This window comes from Erpetoichthys calabaricus, chromosome 8, assembly GCF_900747795.2.
Source record: "Erpetoichthys calabaricus chromosome 8, fErpCal1.3, whole genome shotgun sequence".
Lineage (NCBI taxonomy): Eukaryota > Metazoa > Chordata > Cladistia > Polypteriformes > Polypteridae > Erpetoichthys > Erpetoichthys calabaricus.
In genome coordinates, this window is record NC_041401.2 from 31769483 (window position 1) to 31790221 (window position 20739).

A 20739-nucleotide genomic window follows, 5' to 3' on the forward strand; every position below is an offset into this window, starting at 1 on the left:
TCAGAAAACATGTGTTTCCATACAAACGTGTATTTTTCTGAAACAAATATGTGACAAAGCATGGATGGCAGAGATAGCAAGGAAATGAAATACAAAGTAAACATAGAAATTAAACAACCTATTGCCACTATGGGCCTGCCTAGACAAGATTTGCACCCAGTCAGTCCTGTGCGGTGCCTATTAAGTTTTATACCAAAATAAAAAAATGTTAAAAAAAAGTATCAAAGTAAGTACTCCTTTCCTCACCCCCCATATCTTCCTCATCCTTTTACCAGTTAAACCCATGATCCTGACACCACATTATAGCCTCAACACTGTGTGGTTAAATTCTTGAAATACTAATGGGGCCATATATGCGCTGTAGAAATCCTAGGGCTGTAAGTCTTACTGCTGTTTTTGGTGACCTCAGGTAGCCTGTTGTTCCCAGTGTGGGTCCATATGCAACATATTGAATATCTAAGCCGCCCTCTGCTGGATAGGGAACCTTCTAAAATGGCCAGTGACCTTGATATACCTTGAAGGTTCCACTACTACCCACAGGCAGTGACCTATCCAGCATCTTTTCTTTTCTTAACACTGAGACTTTGTCTTATTTTACTAGTTCCCAGTGTTTCTCCCTGCTTGACATAATTTAAGTTATAGAAGTAAATATGATATACTGTAGTAGTAGAAGAAAATTGTCATATACACAGAGGAGTGAAATTCTTGCTTCCATGTCTAACCAACACGTAATACGTTGACACTTTCTGGCACCATGAAAAATAAAAGTATTAAAATCAGAATTCCTTGTATTTAATACAAAACACAAATAAGCTTACCTGCTCTTTTTTATGCTAGAATTATCTGAAACCTTAGGGAAGAAACCCTGATTCTATTCATATTAGATAATATACATAAATGATCTTAATCATGACATGGGGAGAGACGACTTCACAGGTTAGGATATGTTAAGGTTTGTATAATTTAAAAAAAATTGAACAATCTTATGCTAGAATTATCTGAAACCTTAGGGAAGAAACCCTGATTCTATTCATATTAGATAATATACATAAATGATCTTAATTATGACATGGGGAGAGGCGACTTCACAGGTTAGGATATGTTAAGGTTTGTATAATTTAAAAAAAATTGAACAATCTATGTGAATCTGTACAATATTTACTTCAGTCTCCTTGCTTCCCAGTCAGGGTTTATTCTGCCTTCTCTCATTTCAAGTGTGATCTATATTGTAAGGTGGAAAAAAATAAAATATTTTTTTTGTTTTTGCAGGTGTCTTCAGCTGTTCTGTTAGATTCATTTCAGGAAGATGACTATGATGTTCGAGATTGTGCTGCATTTAAGGTTGGTTGAATGCAAATGCGAACTGTAGAATGGGAGTTTACTTTGTTTCTTTTTCTTATGTTCTACTTCATTGTTGTTCTCATCGCATAGGTTATTATATTTTATTTATCCTATTCATCACAATACACTGGGCAGCAAGGTGGTAGAGGGGGTAGCATTGCAACTTCAATGACCAGGACTCCTGTTCAAATCCTGTTCCAGCTTTATAGGGTCATTAATTTTATATGTACAAAGTACAGCAAAGTTCTTACTTCCATGTCCTAATCAACTTATATCACGTAACCATTCCCCAATGCCATGATTAGTAAGTATTCCAAACTTATCTCGTAACTTCATAGTGTGAGGAATTCTAACTGTTAATTTTTTTAGATGTGTTTTATTCTGAACTTCAAAGTATATTCCTGGTAGGAGTCATGTAGACCACTAGTTGTGGATATTCTACACACAGCTAGCTTAGGTGGAATTAACATTCATAAATACATTTGAGTTGAACATCTATGAATATGTTAAGGAAGGTAAAATGTTTGAGAAAGTCAAAGGTATAACCATATTATGTTTTGCCTGAGAAAAGTTTATCAATAGGATAATGTAGTGAAACGTCAGGCAAAATGACAGCTTTTATTGGCTAACTAAAAACATTACAATATGCAAGCTTTCGAGGCAACTCAGGCCCCTTCTTCAGGCAAGATGTAATCAAGGGGCCCAAGTTGCCTCGAAAGCTTGCATATTGTAAAAGGTGTCATTTTGCTTGACTTCTAATTATATCCATAATGGCTAACACGGTACAACATCCTAGTACTATAGTATGCATAAGTAATTTTGACCAAGGTTTTTAAAAAGTTTAGCCCTGGGGCCCCCTCATGACTACAGGATTTTATATTAAACAGTTTCACAGTGAATAGGTAATTTTTACCTTTAATTAATCACATTGTTTAATTAAGCTATTTTCTTGTAATTTTGAATTTAGAAAAGTTTGGCAGTATGAGTTTTACATTTATATGACATTAAGAATTACTTTGCCATTGCATTCATTGCATTTCAATATTTATGTCATTTTCTTTTTAATTCAGATATTTTCTGAGTTTGTTTAGTATGTTCCCTTAATTGTGTCGGAATCAAGTCAAGTCAAGTCAGGGAGCATGCACTGATACAGTGCATTGCTGCACCCACCACACGACGAAACGGCTTGGGATTCTGGTTGGCATCCCCCCAGGCAGGCACACGATCCAGTCCCACCCTCCTGAAATGACCCTCTGTCTGCTGCAGCCAGGTGTTACGTGGGCAACCCCTTGGCCTGGTCCAGCTACTCGGGTCTCCAACAGTGAGGATCCTACGAACTGGATCAATCTCAGGGAATCATGCCACATGGTGCAGGTAATGTGCCTCATTCGGGACTCCATGAGCAACCGCTCATTCTAAACAAAATCAAACCAACGGTACCCAAGGATTCTCCGGAGAGAGACAGTACCGAAGGAGTCCAGTCTTCATCTCAGGTCACTAGATAGCGGTCATGTCTCGCAACCATATAGCAAGATAGGAAGCACCAGGACTCTAAAGACTTGGACCTTCGTCCTTTTGCACATATATCGGGAGCGCCACATACCTCTTTCCAGCAACCTCATGACCCCCCATGCTCTCAGTGCAGACAGTTAATGATTAGTGGAGTGTGCACCGGTGCAAATGACAGTGAATGCTAAAGTTCAGTAGCAACTGCAGTTTCACTTGTGTAATTCACAGTACAGTAATCCCTCGCTACTTCGCGGTTCACTTTTCGCGGATTCACGACTTCGCAGGTTTTTAAATACAAGTGATTGCCCGCCTATCGCGGAAGTTATGTTCCAGACCCATCAGCAACAGGAGAAAATCCGCGATATAGAAAGACCATATAAATAAACATTTTTATAGTTTAAGCCTTAAAATACCCATCCCACATGCTTTAAACACATGTAAACTTATAAAACACACTTTGTTAACATATATGATATGTGGATGTCGGGCTAAGAATATGAGTAACATCTCACTATTATAAAACATTTTAACTTCACGCAAGACAAGACAGTGAGACAGGAAAATAGGTGCTGTATAGACTTTTAAATTATTGACACGCAGAGCGACAAGCAGCACAAAGCCAGCACAAAGTCCACTTCTCCTTAACGTTCATTCAGCTCCCCACCCCCTTGACAATGCGAAGTGGCAGGAGCGTACTGCGCCTCCGGGGAGGGGGGTTTGAGCGAATGTGCGTTCAGCTCTCACACACCCGCACTCCTCCTTCTTCCGAACACGCAGAGCGACAAGCAGGCATTTTGGCAGAAGCAGCACAAAGTCCATTTCTGCTCGGTGTGAGTTCAGCTGCCCCCATTCACAAAGCGAGTGCAGACACATCGACGTCTGATCGCTGCGTGCAGTGTGCAGTGTTGGTCTGCGGTGTTTAAGAATGTAGAAAGTGTTTAAGAGCATAGGAAGTGTTTATAAGAGTGTGGGAAAGGTTAACAAGAGAGTGAGAAAGGTTTATAAGAGTGTGGGAAGGGTTTATAAAGCCTTAAAATATGTATAAATAATAAAATAAATATAGGTCGCTACTTCGCGGATTTTCACCTATTGCAGGGGGCTCTGGAACGTAACCCCCGCGATAGGTGAGGGATGACTGTAACAGACATTTTAAGCAAGGGGGGCCCACACGTTTGCATGTCACTGTAATTACTTAAATTAGACAAATACTAACAAATAACAAAAGATTTAACAGCAAAATAAAAAGAATTAATGCATCCAGGTCTTAACGTAAATGTTAATAACAAGTTTGTAATTTCTGGAGTAACACAAGAAAATATAAAAACTGGGAAGTGGCAGCTTGATTAGTTAGGGTCAGAGTCCAGTTAAAAGAAGAAATAGGTTGGAATGAAAACCTGTAGACACAGGGGAGCACCAGGACTGAATCCATTTTATGCTGCACTAGTGTTTAAGTATTAAGCTGGCACAGTTCTGTTTAATTTTTTTGTACTTTTTTATATTTTTATTTGATTTAAATCATTCAATATATATTTATCTTTATCTATTAAAATATGAGTTTGTTCATATTGATAATCTTTTTTACTTGTACTACATTTCTAAATTTTATATGTTAATGTATTCTTTAACTCTTTAGTAATTAATTATATAACTTTTATCATCTGTATACCATTGTCTTTTCAAAATTGTTTAGTCAGCAAGTTAATTTTAAAATTAGATATTGTAGAAATATAACACGATTTTTCATCTAAATTTAAAACGCTGTTCTCTACACCTGATCCTGTTTCCCTGGCCCAGGAAATCCAATCTCATCATCTTTAAAATTAATCCCTTCTTTGGAACCATCAAAAACCCTGTTCTGTGTTAGAATTAACAAGAAATTAATTGGTGAACATCCTGTTAAATCACTCCTTTGTATAATGCTGAAATTAGAATGCTTCTTTAGATAAGTGTATTAGCAAAATAAGTGAAATGCATGAATATGTTTGCATACTGTAGGTAACTAATTAATGACAGGAATAAAATGATCATTTGAATAGTATCAATTCACTTCACTTTTTGTTAACTTTCTCTGATGAAGGCTATAGTGACAGCATGTTCAGTTGGACTGACCAGGCTACCTTATCCTCAGCAATACTCCTGAATTCCTGGCTGGGAAATTTCCAGATGCTCCAAATCGATATTATAACTATGAACTCAACGCATTTGCTCTAGCTTCTTGTAATCTGAAGATGTTCTACTACAAGGTCTTTCCATAGTGCTGAGGTCCTTACCATTTCATAGAGTGAGCCCAGCAACACAGTGCAGGAGCTTCATTTTCACGATTTCTATTCAACAGCTTCATTCTGTTGGTTACGTCCAAAACATTTAAACACAGATGAGGCTGGAGGATGTAGACTGATCAGTAAATTGAAATCTTCATCTGAGGACTTAGCTCCTTCTCCCAAAACTATCAAGTCCAATGTTTGCAGAACTGCTTTCATTGTACCAATTTGTTGATCAAGTTCACAGTTACTCAAAGCAAGACATCAATAGCACTGGAAATCCTCTATTTGAGGCTGTGTCAGCTCTAATCTGAAACATATCACACTCTGTTGCAAAACACTTTAGTACATACTGGAGTTCACATCCTGACAAGTCAAACAGATCAACGTCATCTGCAAAAAAAGCAACATGCAGCATCCTAAACCAGAAACACCTCAAGCCTCAGCTATAGTTTATATCCTGCCTATGAAAATCCATATTACTAACCGAGAATGCTAAACCGGATGATGGACGCAGGCACATCCGGCAATGGGCCGTAGCTGCAAAAAGACGTACTGCGCAGGCGCAAAAAGAGTCCGCGAGAGTCGGCTGAGGAGCCGAGAAAGGCGGACAAAAGAGGGCGAGAGAGGCGGATGAGGGGCCGCGAGAGGCGCAGGCGCAAAAAGAGTCCGCGAGAGTCGGAGAAAGGCGGACAAAAGAGGGCGACAAAGGCGGATGAGGGGCCGCGAGAGGCGGACAAGACCACAGAAAATAGGAGTGAGCACATACAAAAAGTAGTCACAGAAATGAGGCGCAACAAGCACCAAAAAAAGGAAAAGGCACATAAAAGAGTAGTCAAACGCGGGCAAAGCACGAAACACATTGCACACGAAACTAAACACACCAAAAAAAAAGAATAGACGAGCGCACAACAGCAGGGCACGACCACAGCCCCACCCCCCCCCACCCTACAGGCACTGGACGGGACGGGACACACACCAAGAGGGGGATTCATCAAGCCCATGGAAGACAAAAAAAAAGAACACAAAACCACCCCAAAGACCCTACAAGCAAGGGACGGGACACACACAAAGAGGGGGATTCAAACAAGACACAGGAACACAAAAAGAAAGAAGACGCTCGCGCAACAAGAATCCCCCCCACACATCCATAAGAAGTGACACCCAAAGCCACATATTCTAAAGTGAACGTCAACACCTTCACAATAGGCAGCATAGGTGTCGGCATAGGTGGATGTCCTTTCAATAAAGCACTATTAACCGTTCAACTGCAGAAAAGGATACATATTGACAGTGAGTGCGATCCTCCTTAGTACTTATCCATATTTCGCATGCTGAGAAAGAAACAAGTCATGAATACACGGTCACGGGTACAAAACGATTCGCGTGTCAAAGTGCTGCATCGAAAGAAGCACGATTTCAAACCGAAAGAGCTCGCGTATCAGACATACAAAAAAGGGAGCGAAGAGACAGAATAAATGAACGGAGACGTGTGCAAAGCGCAAATGAACTGACAGAAAAAAAAAGCAAGACGCGAAAAGCACAAAGCTCAAATGACCGACATACAAAAACGGACAAGGCTCGATACAAACAATGCACGGCGTAGACTGAAACGGACTTTGCCCGTCACGGACATCAAGGCCACACACCTGTTAAACGCTTACGCCAGAAGAAACAACTGGCAATACAAATAATGAATTTACACGTTGTTATCAAAAAGGTCAGATTAGACTGCCTCCTTTACATTCATATCCTGAATATCTAAAGAGGCTTCTAACTAACGATGTGCCTGAAAGTAAAAACTTTATGAACTGCATTAGATCCTACAATAGTTCATTTGCTTTTGCATCTAGCAGAGTACATATCAGGCCACCAAAAGGCAATGGCCCATACTGCTTTCGCATATGTGGACAAATATTGCATCGCATTGGAACAGTGCAACCTGAAACAAATCAACAACGCAAATATGCACAAATCTACATCCTAGATATCAACGCATGAACCTTCCTGAAAACAAACAATGCACGGAGCCTATAATGAGAAATGTCACTCATGTCATAAACAATCACCCATTAGCTAAGTCTATAAAAATACTACATGAAGTTGAAAAGGAGGCAAATACAAAAGCAAATGCAGAAGTTATAGCGGCAACTACAATTGCTTTGGTCTTGATAAAGGACAAAGAACAAGATCCAAGACGATACAATCTGCCCGTCGTTAATGAAGTGGCAATTGTCTTTCAAAGTAAAGATGGTGAGCCTCCATTTCACAGAGATATTGTTCTACATTTACGTCCTGATAAGAACAACACACCTACATTCCAACGCATAGACATTTGCTTTCCGCTTCTTAATACTTTAAGATAGATAGATAGATAGATAGATAGATAGATAGATAGATAGATAGATAGATAGATAGATAGATAGATAGATAGATAGATAGATAGATAGATAGATAGATAGATAGATAGATAGATAGATACTTTATTAATCCCAATGGGAAATTCACATTCTTCAGCAGCAGCATACTGATACAATAAATAATATTAAATTAAAGAATGATAACAATGCAGGTGAAAAACAGAAAAACAGACAATAACTATGTATAATGTTGAATGTTAACGTTTACCCCTCTGGGTGGAATTAAAGAGTCGCATAGTTTGGGGGAGAAACGATCTCCTCAATCTGTCAGTGGAGCAGGACAGTGACAGCAGTCTGTCGCTGAAGCTGCTCTTCTGTCTGGAGATGATACTATTAAGTGTATCCATGAAAGAATATTTCTCCTACACACTCTCAGTAAGGGACGACTTTAATCCATTACTCAATGCAGGAAAGCTGACTCAACAATACATCGTTGACGTTTATGTTCGAGCGGAATCAAATGATCTGCAGTGGATAAAAAACAACCAGCCTTCACTTAGAGCCGATAAATACAAATCGCTGCTGGACTACATTAATCGGGATGCTGACATCATGGAGCACATTCCAATAAAACATTAATATATGCCAAACACTCTATTTGTTATTTCTATGCGCATCATCCAAAGCTGCACACTATTCTATATCTAATTCATACATCTCACTCTTTGTCATGTCCCAACGCCAGGGGTTGGCGAGCGAAGCGAGCAGGGGGCGGAGCCCCCTAGTTAAAATAAGGACAGATGACGATAAATGCTACTTGTAGAGTTCCATGCCCACACTGAAGGGAACTGAATATGCAAATGTAACTCTTTCCCATAAATATAGAGAAGATGTGGTACACGGCAGTGGCCCCAAAACTAAATATTCTTGTAGTACTTTCCACAAGGTAATATTAGGGGACACAAGAAAATTTAGAAGCAAGAACCATCTAAATGTGCTTTAGAAGTCAACAGCACCACTGCTATATAACTACAAAAGAATGTATGTAATTTTTTTTTTTTGTACAGTGTATAATAAAAATTGATTCACACAGGGCTTTCTTATGAGGTGTTTCTGGTAACTGTGTTGATTCTCAGTGTGTATGAAGTGTTTATATATAAACTGTTTTCAACTCTGATCACCTTTATGTTCTTTTTGTAAAACAGAGCTCAAAATATAGGATGCGACATTTCCTGCTTCCCTTCTTTGTAATGCCTGGCATTTTTGAAAGCAGCTTTTATATGAAACCTTTTCGCTGTGGCGTCAAACTTGAATGGATCTGTCAGATACCAAAAGGTAATTATGGCCACTATTATTAAATGCTTTTTTATTTTCTGTAGCAACTTTATAAAATATTTCACTCTAAAATAGTTAAATCATTTAGTCAAATGTTTTTTTTTCCTCTGAATATAATATAGTCCCTTCTTATGCAATCACTGTAACATAAACTAATGCCATCATACATAAATTAATAATTCATAAAAAAAACTGAATTCATTTCAAAACCATGATCCAGCAAAAATTATCTTCTCATTACTGCTGCTTGCAAATAAAATGTTTATGGCTTAATTGATGAAACAGTTTTGAAAAATGATTGCAAGAAAATTAGATCTGCTTTCTATTTCAGTGTTGTTCTGGTGAAAATTTCCCCTACTACTGTACTTCTGTTTGATTGAAACAAAAATGAAGCAGATTTTAAAGATACCTAATAAACATGCAAGCCCATCCAAAAATGATTTTAGTACCCAAAAGTACCCCTTCCTAAATATAAAAAAATATATATATATGCCCACATAGTAATGAAACAGGACAAACTTTAAAAATCAATAGACGTTGGCACTATATCTGATCGTGTTCAGCTCTGACTGGAAAGCGTTTCCCGCATGGGGAGAAAAGCACATGGCCGGGATATCTCTAGCAATCAGCAGCTACCCTCTAAAACACACGTAGCTGTGATCTCTCTCTCAAAAACGTCAAATGTTACTCCTTAATAATCTGTAGATGATAAGGCCTGTTGAACAAACAGGTATTGCTAGTTAAGCGGATGCAAGGTGCACTCCAATGCGTGGCGAGACATAGACCAACCCGAAGAGAGGCTTGCGAGTGAATGAGGAAGGCCCCGCCTCCCTGCTCTCGGCCCACAGGCACTCTCTTGGATTTGCATAAATACATCGGTACCGCAAGCGAACTATGGTACTTGAGAGAAGTGAGAGAAGTTGCAAAATCAACCAGAAAGTTCACGCAAATCACTATGTAACACAATTTTTGTTCCTGGCTTCCAAGAGTTATATTTCAACTGCTTATGTCTAAAGCCTATGGAAAAACGACTACATTCAGCACAAACTTTGATTTTATGACCACAGCCCAGAAAATTTTGTATTTATAGTGACAAAACAAGGGAATTTTTATCTTTTCGTTCATGTGGTCTGATAAAGAACAACACTTGCATGGTAAATAGACAAAGACAGTCAAAACCACTCAAAAAGGTTCAGAAATGAGTAGGTGTTCTAGATTTGCGACTGTACTGCAAATCGCTTTCTCGAAGAAGCCCCCAAATGTAGTCCCCCATCATGTTTTCGTTATACTGCCCTTGGTAACGACGTTCAAAGTCCGTATATCCTGATGAAAGCGCTCGCCTTGCTCCTCTGAGTAAGCTCCCATGTTCTCCTTGAATTTGTCAAGATGAGCATCAAGGATATCTGCAATATATTCCTCGCTGTCTGACTTGCTGCTGTCTCCTGAAGATGGCTGATCCCTCTTCGGAGGAGTGGGAACGGGCAGCTCGGGGCAGTGTGGTACTGGGGCAATGGAAGAAGGAATGTCTGGATAAACGATTTGAGGCGCATTCTTGCCAGTGCGACATTTGGTAGGATCCACCATGCAGAAGTAGCAGTTGCTTGAGTGGTCAGTCGGTTGCCGCCAAATTCGCGGGATAGCAAACTTCATGGCTCTCTTTTCTCCCCTGTACCAACCTTCAAGAGTTTTCTTGCAATATTCGCATGTGAAATGAGGTGCCCAGGGCTTGTCTTGATCCCCGACAGGCATGCCGGAGTATGCCTTGTAGGCCTCGCACATCTTACGACATGCTTTCACGGAATACTTTCTCGCTCTTGTCTGTATAAATTGTCCACAGACATAGCAAAATGCATCTGCTGGGTGCAAGCAACCTCTTGATGCCATCTAAATCAAATCAAAAAAATAACATAAACCGAATTGTTGGTTCGAGTCACCTGTGCTTCTATACTTGTATGACTGCTATTGGACAGTCCGAGAACATTCTAGAAAGTTCTAAAGGTTTCTTGAAAGTTCTAGATAATTCTGGAAAATTCTAGAAACGTCTGGACCATTCTAACAGTTCAAGAATATTCTAGAAGACTACTCAGTATTGAATGCAAATCGAGAATTTTCTCGGAAACAGACGAATTTCAAAATATCATTGTCCTGATCACAAAAGCAAAGTTTTTGTGGAACAACAGCTATTTTCTATTTTTTTTAGGCATAACGGGTTAGGAAAACACACTTTGTACCCAGGAACAAAATAAAAATAAAAATTTGTTACATAGTGATCCATTAAGTAATTCTCTTATGAAAAGCGGACAGACATATAGACAGAACGCGCTTGGACCAAAAAAATTTTAAAACCATTTCTTAGTGAGCACCTGTGGGCAAAGGGTAACCTACATTCCAAATTTCGAGTCCCAAGTCCTCATGGTTCGGGAGATTTCGTGATGAGTGAGTCAGTGGTACAGTAAATAATAGCATTTATTTATTCGAAAACATGTAAGGATCTAGTGACCATAATATAATACATTTTATATTATTTTGGAACAGCATATACTCAAATTTCTGGTGGGTTGGCACCCTGCCTGGGATTGGTTCCTGCCTTGTGCCCTGTGTTGGCTGGGTTTGGCTCCAGCTGACCCCCGTGACCCTGTGTTCGGATTCAGCGGGTTGGAAAATGGATGGATATACTCAAACTGAAACTTAACTTTAAACGTTCATATTTTGAACAAATATGTCAAAGTCTAAAAAGATCAATTCATTTAAGTTTTTCAATGGGAGAATCAGTCAAGGAGCAATAGAGTAGTGAGTTTTAAAGTATTTTTCGTACAATTTAGGACAAATGTGTCCCGAAATTTAGGAGCAGTTAGAAATTTCTAAAAAAAGTGCAGTAGATGAATAAGGAGCTATAAGAGAACCTCCAAAATGAAAAAAAAAAAATAAAAAATTTGTATAAGGTATACAAGGCAAATAACTTCAGCACAAGACATGAGAGCAGTAGTGAGAAACAGATTAGGAATGCTAAAAGACAATTAGAGTTCAATTATGCAAAGCAAAAGATGACCCAAAAAGATTCTTTCGGCATTTTAGTAGTACTAGGGGGCTTCGCTCGCCAACCCCTGTGTTTGGTTAATCGGATATACAATTGTACATTTTATTTTCATCGACGTTTCATTTCTACCTTATTCATTTCTACCGTATTGGTGTATACACTTTATATGCACTGAGAGCTCTGGAGCTGTGTGTGCTGCGTGATTTTTTTTTCTGTCCATGGTCTTATTTGTTGATATTGCTTGTAAGTAGGGCGTGTCTTACACTGTGGCAATTGTCTTTGGTCTCGCGGGTCTTTTAAATGTCTTTCGAGAACATCGCATATCGTAGCCTTGCTTTTTTTATAAATAGAGAGATAAGTACAGTCGAGGAGTGAAGTGCCTTAGAAACCATAACGGTGGTACTTGGTGCACTAACCACTGGGCCATTTTTCATTGCTAATAATTATTATTTTTGCACATGCAATGGAACTTTAATATCTCACTGGTTATCCATGAATTGCTGAAAGCTGCAGAAGCGATAAAGCACTGATTTAAAAATAGTTCCCCTTATCTATTTTATGTATCCATTTTCAGAACTTGCTTATTCCAATACATTGTTCAATTTGCTTATTTTCCCTGGCTTACAGAACTCTTATGTTCACTTCAGAATTTAAACATACAGTCACTGGCAACAGATTTTTTTTTCTAATGTGCTCAACACAGTATGGCTTGTGTGAAAAATGACATTCCTAAACATAGAATGTTAAAGAATTGCTGCATGTATATGTCAGGTTCAGTCACTCGCTGCCTTGTATATAAGATATACAGTACCTGCTTTTTTCATACCAGAATTGAGAGTTCATACCAGCGGGTTGGAAAATGGATGGATGGAAGAAAAAGGGTTAGCATTGAAACAGTATGGTAGAACTGTACATGGAAACAATGGCAGAGTGAAACCTGTTCTTCCGCTCACTCAGCTTAACTGGAATATTGCCAGTTGGTAGAGAAACAGTATGTACTGTTGAATGGTACATATGTATTTTATTATGGGCTTACATGCATCTTTTTATTTGTTGTATTTAATCAAAATAATCTAAATATGAAATATTACTGCATTTTCCAGTGTGGGGTGATGCTAACAAAATGACACATTTAACACCAAGGTCCCATAATTTTCATTTTTCTCATTGCATTATGGATGTGTGTGATGTATATCATAATAATCAAAGTAAAGTACAGTGCTACTGTTCTGTGCTGTTCTTTTGGATAACTTTATTAAACCTTAACCATTATGTCTTATTAACAGGTGTGACTCCAAAGGTCCCAGAATGGTACAATGCAGGTGAGGTGATATACTGTATGTTTAATTTTTATAATTGCATAGATTACATCTTGCCTGAAGAAGGGGCCTGAGTTGCCTCGAAAGCTTGCATATTGTAATCTTTTTAGTTAGCCAATAAAAGGTGTCATTTTGCTTGGCTTTTCTCTATAATTGCATAGTCAACTATTATAATAACAATGCTATTCAGATTTTAGTTTAATAAAGCAAATGTTGTACTTTAATTATTTAAAATCTAACAAATTATGTATATTTTGATTTAGTTATTGTGATTGTATGCATATGATAAAATGCTGATTTTATTCAAATATCTTTGTAAACGTTTGGTTTCTTCATTAAATCTTAACATGTTGTTGCTTGTTTTACAGTGAACATGCTTTGTCTTGTAATAATCATTAAGCATTCTTTTCTCAGAATTATCAGACAAAACCACCTTTGTTGAAGGCTCAGAATTTTGGTTTGTGAATAATATAAAGCTAACATATGAGGAAGCAACTTTGTTTTGTGCCAAAAATCAAAGTGAGCTTGCATCAGTCTCATCAAAACCAGCATTGTTGAAAATACAAGATCATATATCCAAGGTTAGTTTAAGATAAAAAAAGATCTGTGACAGATGTGTGATGGGTGTTTTGACTCAAGGACAGGCTTTATTATTAAAGATTCAAATTTACACAAGGAATGACCAGGGCTAATTCATTGTATTTCTCTTAGATATTTAATTTTTTTACTGAAAGAAAATAATGGATGTTTAAAAAGTTATGTTTCTGGGTAGAGAAACTTCTTCCTTCAGTCTTTGTGCAACTAGAGTTGCTTTACATTTTTCAGCAGGACATTAATGCTTTCACATACTAAGTAAATATATTTCTGATTTTTTTTTTTTTGCTGCCTATTTTATCTTTGCTTTTCTATCAGCTGACTATTTTTATACTGCAGTTTACAGGAAATGATTTACCAAGCACTGCCCACCAAAGACAAAAGACAACATGTTGAGTTTTTGTGAAACAAGTGTGTTTAAAAAACTAATCAGTGCCTAATGATTTTCAAATTCTAAATTTTAAGAAATAACAGTGTTGAGGGATTCCAGGACCATGATGATTATCAGTGGCGTAAACTCCAATGCTTATTAACTTGCTCTATTTGATTTATTTTGTCTTGAAGAGTTAAAAAAAGTTCTTTTTTATTTTTTACATTTTGTGCTGTAATATGAGTTCTCTTATAGACCTTCTTTTTTTACTGATTAATTTCCTCCTTATCCATGAGCTGCTGAGATTTTTAAACATTAACTCTTTACTTGTTACACGGACTGTAACTGTACAGGGTATTTGTACAGCAATGTTTTATATTTTTTATTTTGTTAAAATAGTTTAGAAGAGAACAAGTTATGAATACCACTACATTAAATAAAATGTATGATGTTAAATTTTATTTTTATTACGTGCTTTGTCATTCTTATTTCCATTATAGTTTAAAACATATAATTTATTGACTTTCATACTTACTGTATAATGCATTATTTTTAAAGTGGTGTGGAAGAGTTTATATTTTCACGTCATGCTTCTAATTATCGATCCTGTAGAATAAAAAGACATTTTTTATTACAACTAAGCCAAGTGACATAAACACCCTAAAGTAGCATGTTTGCAGTGTGTTGCAAATTTTTTAGGACAAGAAAAGGTAGCAAGATTGTCATAAACAGGTACAATGTGTTTTAGGTTTAATGGCAACTCTTGATTAAAGAACATCTTTTTTTCTAATTTAAATATATGCAGAAAACTTTTTTGGGGTACAAAAACATTCTGAGTAGAGTTTAGAAGAGATTTCTACTTAGTTACCATTGTCACAATCCACTTATCCTGATGAAGGTCATGGTGGCAACATGCTAAGCTAGACCAGCTTGTGAGAATTTAGAATACAGTGGCCACTGCTGATTCATCTAAACCCTGTATTTGCTAATGCTTTTCTCACTTACTTGCTGTTAAGTAATATTCGTTCAATGTAAACGCTGAACTTCATCAAGCAGAACACTCTCCATTATAAAATTGTGTGCTGAAACACTGAATTGCATCATTAAGAGGTTTGCTTGTTTTCACCATTTTACTCAAAGCGGTGGAAATGTCCAGTTTTGAGATAAACATCCTTCATTGCTTGCTTATTTTAGCTGTTACTGTCACATGGCACAGACAAAACTTTTTTAACTAAATGTTGCCATAAATACAATATATTGAAATATATAACATTTTTAAGGATTTTTTTGTTCATATTCCTTTGGGGGATATGTGCTACTCTTACTAATTTAAGTTATTTTTTTATTTTTTAGATCTCAAATGGTACTGAGAAGTGGTGGTTTAATGTTTTGAATATGGATGTCCCTTTCAGAAGGTAAATGCAGAAAAATCAGTATTTCCAGAATACATCTGTAGACAATATAGGGAATCATTTTCATAAAATATAAATTATAATCATTGTTTTCTAACCAGTTAATGTAAACTTTTTCTTGCAAACCTTTTTAAATTCCTAAATACTGAAAATAGGCCTACATATATATATATATATATATATATATATATATATATATATATATATATAAATGTTAAATAAGGGGCAGTTTGCAATTTTTTGACGGAGTGGTGGCTCTGAGGCTAGGGATCTGCACTGGCAATCGAAAGGTTGCCGGTTCGAATCCCGTAAATGCCAATAGGGACTCTGCTCTGTTGGGCCCTTAAGCAAGGCCCTTAACCTACAATTGCTGAGCGCTTTGAGTAGTAAGAAAAGCGCTATATAAATGCAAAGATTTTTTTTTTCTGTCTACGTACTAACAAGAGAAAAAATAGCAAAATTCAATTTACAAATTTCATGATTACCTACAAGGTTCTGTAAAAAATGTTTACGGATTTTCTCAAACAGGAGTATTTTAATTTGGTAGCTCAGTTGCATAGCAACTACAGTGGCCGAGAAACGTTATTTTCTAATTTAAGATTAACTATATTCTCTCTCTCTATTATTATTTCTTAGTTGTTCTTTAAACTAGCAGGGAACATGCTTATGTTTCTCCTGCTGTCTTAGATTTCATTTGAGGTTCAAAGGTGAACAGAAATTTAGTATAACCAAAAAACTACATCATACTGTAGCACCTTACTTCAAATCACAATCCAAATGGCATTTACTGTAATTCATACACCACAAACCAATTGTAATGTTATGGGAATTTGTGGGCAGTCTGTTTATAAAGCAGTGTATTTGTCACAGTATATTTACACTTCCACAGAAGCATCCAATGATAATATTTTCAAACCTAATTCACTGAAACACAAAGAAGGATCAAACCCTGGACTAGGTTCAGGTCCAATACAGGGCCCGCTTACACTCATACTTGCTCTCAGATTCACACATTTAAAAACTGCCAGTTAAGCTAATGCTTATTTTTTCAGAAAGTGGGAAGAAAAAGTGAGAACTCACAGAGACAGGAGTTGGACCCAGGGCACTGCATCTATGAAGTAGCAACCCTGACCATTGTGCTATCACTTTGCATGTTTTAAAGCAACTGTTTTAAATTTAAAAACTTGTTTACTAACACTGTGAATGAAGGACAGGAGAGGTAGAAGAACTAGGAGATGAAAGCAAAAAGACCAATCACCACCTAGTAACAATAAGCCAATAATAATTCTAATAATGCCAGTATATTAAAACTATTCAAATTGTTACTGTTGTTCTTAATGGAGGACAGCATATATGCACATATTGTTTTTGAAATGGCTGTTTTATTGGAGTAGCCTAGTGTTTAACTGCCTATGGGTGGCTGTGGCACCATGGATTCCCTCAGGGCATGCTGGGAGTTGGGAGTGTGGCACAGCCCTGTTGGGTTCTGTGGAGTCTGCTGGGGGAGCTGCAGAGCCCTTCATAGGGCTTTCACAACAACTGGGGGTTATTCTAGGTCTGATTAATGAGGCACCTGGAACACTCCCAGAGTCTGCTTAAAAGGAGCCAGAGTCTGGAGGAGGTGGACAAAGCTTTCTGGGAGAGGACTGGAGGCTGAGGAAGACAGAAGAAAAGGACTGCGCTTTGGTGCTTTGCTTATTTGTATTGTGCTGTTGTGGGGAACAAGGAAAATTGCTTCCCCACAGAAATAAAGTATGTTGTGAGCACTTGTGTTTCTGCCTGTCTGTGTCAGCGATGTGGCAGCTATAGCGCCCACAATATATATAAAATGTTGTTTGTTTTTTTTTTATTTCTCTCACCAGATTTTACCCAATAGGACTGCAACGTCATATTTGGCAACTGAAGTGTAGTTATATCACATCAAAATCATTTTATCCAGGTAAACCAACACCACTTGTCATTTGATTTTTATGGATTTTTTTCAAGTTTCTGTTCATTATTAGAAGGTTAAATGAAAATTCTGTAATTTTGTCTTGTGCTTGTTTTTCTCAGACAACTGGCTTATTGATTGTGAGCAGCAAATTTTTTTTGTATGTAAGAAAAGAAATGCAACTTCTTTGGAAAAACAACACAATGATCCTGAGCAATCTAATGAATGTGGATATGATTCACTTCCTTTTGCAAATAAGGTAATTTTTTAAGGCTGTGAAGCAGTAATTGGTGTGCTTTTTTAAATTTTTTTTTCAGTTAAAAAAATCAAAAATGGAAAAACCTTTCTGATTTTGGAAAGTAAGTGCTTAAAGTTTCAGCAATCAAAGCAGCGGATTTAAGAAATATACATTTTGCCTTAGTTCTTTAATTAAAGTAATGAGCACAGTAATCTAATATAGACTCAGTTGTTTAAGTCATTAAACTTGAATGTACTACTATTTACAGAAAGACTGAACATAATTTGATTTTTGCACAACAAGCTGCTGGTTACAGAACTCCCAAATAATAATAGTGAATTAAGTATATATTGTAATATGTAGGCAAAATCAGGACACAGAATAAATAGGCTAGTGCAGTCTGACCATTCCATACAGAAACATGTATTACACTTCGTCAGAGTCATAAACATACATGCATGCAGAAGGCCATCAAAATGAAAAAATTGCTTCACATTATGTGAATGCATTTTTAATGGTTTACCTAGTCTGGGTTGCTTATCCATATTACTAACTGAGAATGGTAAACTGGATGGACGCAGGGACATCCGGCCATGGGCCGTGGACGCAAAAGACGTACTGCGCAGGCGCCCCACCACCCCCCCTCCCGCCCCCCCACGTCCCCAAGCCACGGAAACCGGCCGGATGGAATGCAACGTAAACGCACGAAGCCATTGCACACGAAACGGGACACACACAAAGAAGAGGACTGAGACCCACGACACCCAAAGCCCCCCTCCAGTAACTGAAATAAGAAATGAGGCCACGCGACCCTAGAACACCAAAAACAAAGGAGTCACACGCAGGCACCACATAGCACACGAAACGGTTCGCACACAAAAAGGACGATTCAGCCCCACGACACACAAACACCCCCTCCCCTAACAGAAATAAAAACTCAGGCAACAAGCCCCCAGCACACAAAAAAAAAGAAGCCGCGAGCGACACACAAAGCCCATTGGACACGAAACGGGACAGACTATGGACATAGCACACGAAACGTACGCAAAAAGGACGATTCAGACCCACAACCACACTAACGATTGTGCCAGTTAGCTGACAACGCGTTCAATAATAAGTCCACTATTCATGAAAATTCATTGGGATTAATGAATGTCATTTGCAATCATTGTCATTCACTTAACTTCCCTGAAAAACAAATGGCAATACAAGTAATGAATTTACACGTTGTTATCAAAAGGGTCAAATTACACTGCCTCCTTTACGTTCATATCCTGCGTATCTACAGAAGCTTCTAACTAACGAAGTACCTGAAAGTAAAAACTTTATGAACTGCATTACATCCTACAATAGCTCATTTGATTTTGCATCTACCCGAGTAAATATCAGGTCACCAAAAGGCAATGGCCCGTACTGCTTTCGCGTATGAAGACAAATATTACATCGCATTGGAACAGTGCACCCTGAAACAAATCAAGAACGCAAATATGCACAAATCACGTCGGCACCGACAACGCGCTTCTGAAACCGCGGAAGAAAAAATGTCTCGGCTCCAAAAACACATGTCACTCCTTATTCAAAATACCGGTCCCAATCACAGAAACATCGGTATCCACTATGAAAATGAACAGTAACAATGCACGTGACATCCGTCTTGCCACACTATTAATTATAGATGAATGTACAATGGCATCCAGTGACTTACTCAACACCATTGATAAACTTCTACAAACGTTGATGAATAATAATATTCCCTTTGCAGGAAAGGTACTTTTATTAGTAGGAGATTTTAGACAGTGCTTAACTATTGTTCCACTTGCAATACGCTAAGCTATTGTTCAGTCCACCTTATAATACGCGGACAATTGTCATTGCATTGATGAATAATAATATTCCCTTTGGAGGAAAGGTACTTTTATTAGGAGTAGATTTTAGACAGTGCTTAGCTATTGCTCCACATGCCATGCACTCAACTATTATTCAGTCCACCTTAAAATACGCGACGACGTCATACATAAACAACAAGAGACCGAACTACAATACATATACAGGTGCGAGACCTGATTGGTGATAATACGAAGAAACGAGCAGTCCGCATATTAACAGTGAGTTCGATCCTCCTTATTACTTATCCATATTCCTAACGATAAAGATCAAACAAGTCATCAATTCACGATCACGGGTACAAAACTAGACGGCTCGAGTAACGGAACCACAAACACGAAGCCGCATCAAAAAAAAAAATTAACGTCGGCGCCAACAACCCGCTTCTAAAACCGTGGAACAAAAAATGTTACGCGTACAGTTCGCATTGCTTTCAAAAGATACACTTGGTACAAAACATGCGATGTCCAGATCCAGAATATAACAATTGGTTATTACAACTAGGATATTGTACACTCACCAATACAGATGGACTTCACCCAGATGTTATTACAATTCCACAACCCTTTATGTGCGACGACTTACTTACGGAGATATTTGGAAAAGCGGTCTCATTAGACCAAATACCCCTTTTAACACAACGAACTATATTATGTCCAAAAAATATTACTGTTGATCACATTAATAACCAGGTCATTTCATTACTTCCTGGAGAGTCGCACCTCTTTCTAAGCTCTGACAAAGTTGACTCTGATGACAACAATGACCATCTTAATTTCCCCTTAGAATATTTGAACACTATTAACCCAGCCGGATTACCACAACACAGTCTTAGCCTTAAAAACGGAACAATAATCATGCTATTAAGAAACCTTAACACTACACAGGGTTTATGCAATGGTACACGTTTAGTCGTCTACACCATAACACACAATGTTATTCAAGCAACAGTTCTTACAGGATCACATGCTAACAATACTGTTCTAATTCCTAGAATTGACCTTACAAGTTCTGACCTGGAATTACCTTTTACAGTTAAACGGAAACAATTCCCCATTAAACCTGCCTTTGCCATGACCATCAACAAATCACAAGGACAAACCATGGACAAGGTTGGCATCTACCTAGACAACTTTATGTGGCCTTCTC

The 20739-nt window shown here is 37.7% G+C and overlaps 1 protein-coding gene across 1 annotated transcript in view; it reads left to right on the forward strand.

The window, feature by feature from the left end:
- The window catches only part of ly75 (lymphocyte antigen 75), a 168952-nt gene that overhangs the window by 104850 nt on the left and 43363 nt on the right, over window positions 1-20739 (forward strand). The window contains exons 15-21 of the mRNA XM_028806413.2: window positions 1270-1341; window positions 8677-8806; window positions 13130-13165; window positions 13577-13743; window positions 15480-15541; window positions 17401-17477; window positions 17591-17727. Coding sequence (XP_028662246.2) covers window positions 1270-1341; window positions 8677-8806; window positions 13130-13165; window positions 13577-13743; window positions 15480-15541; window positions 17401-17477; window positions 17591-17727 — 681 coding nt within the window. The remainder of the gene's footprint in view (window positions 1-1269; window positions 1342-8676; window positions 8807-13129; window positions 13166-13576; window positions 13744-15479; window positions 15542-17400; window positions 17478-17590; window positions 17728-20739) is intronic.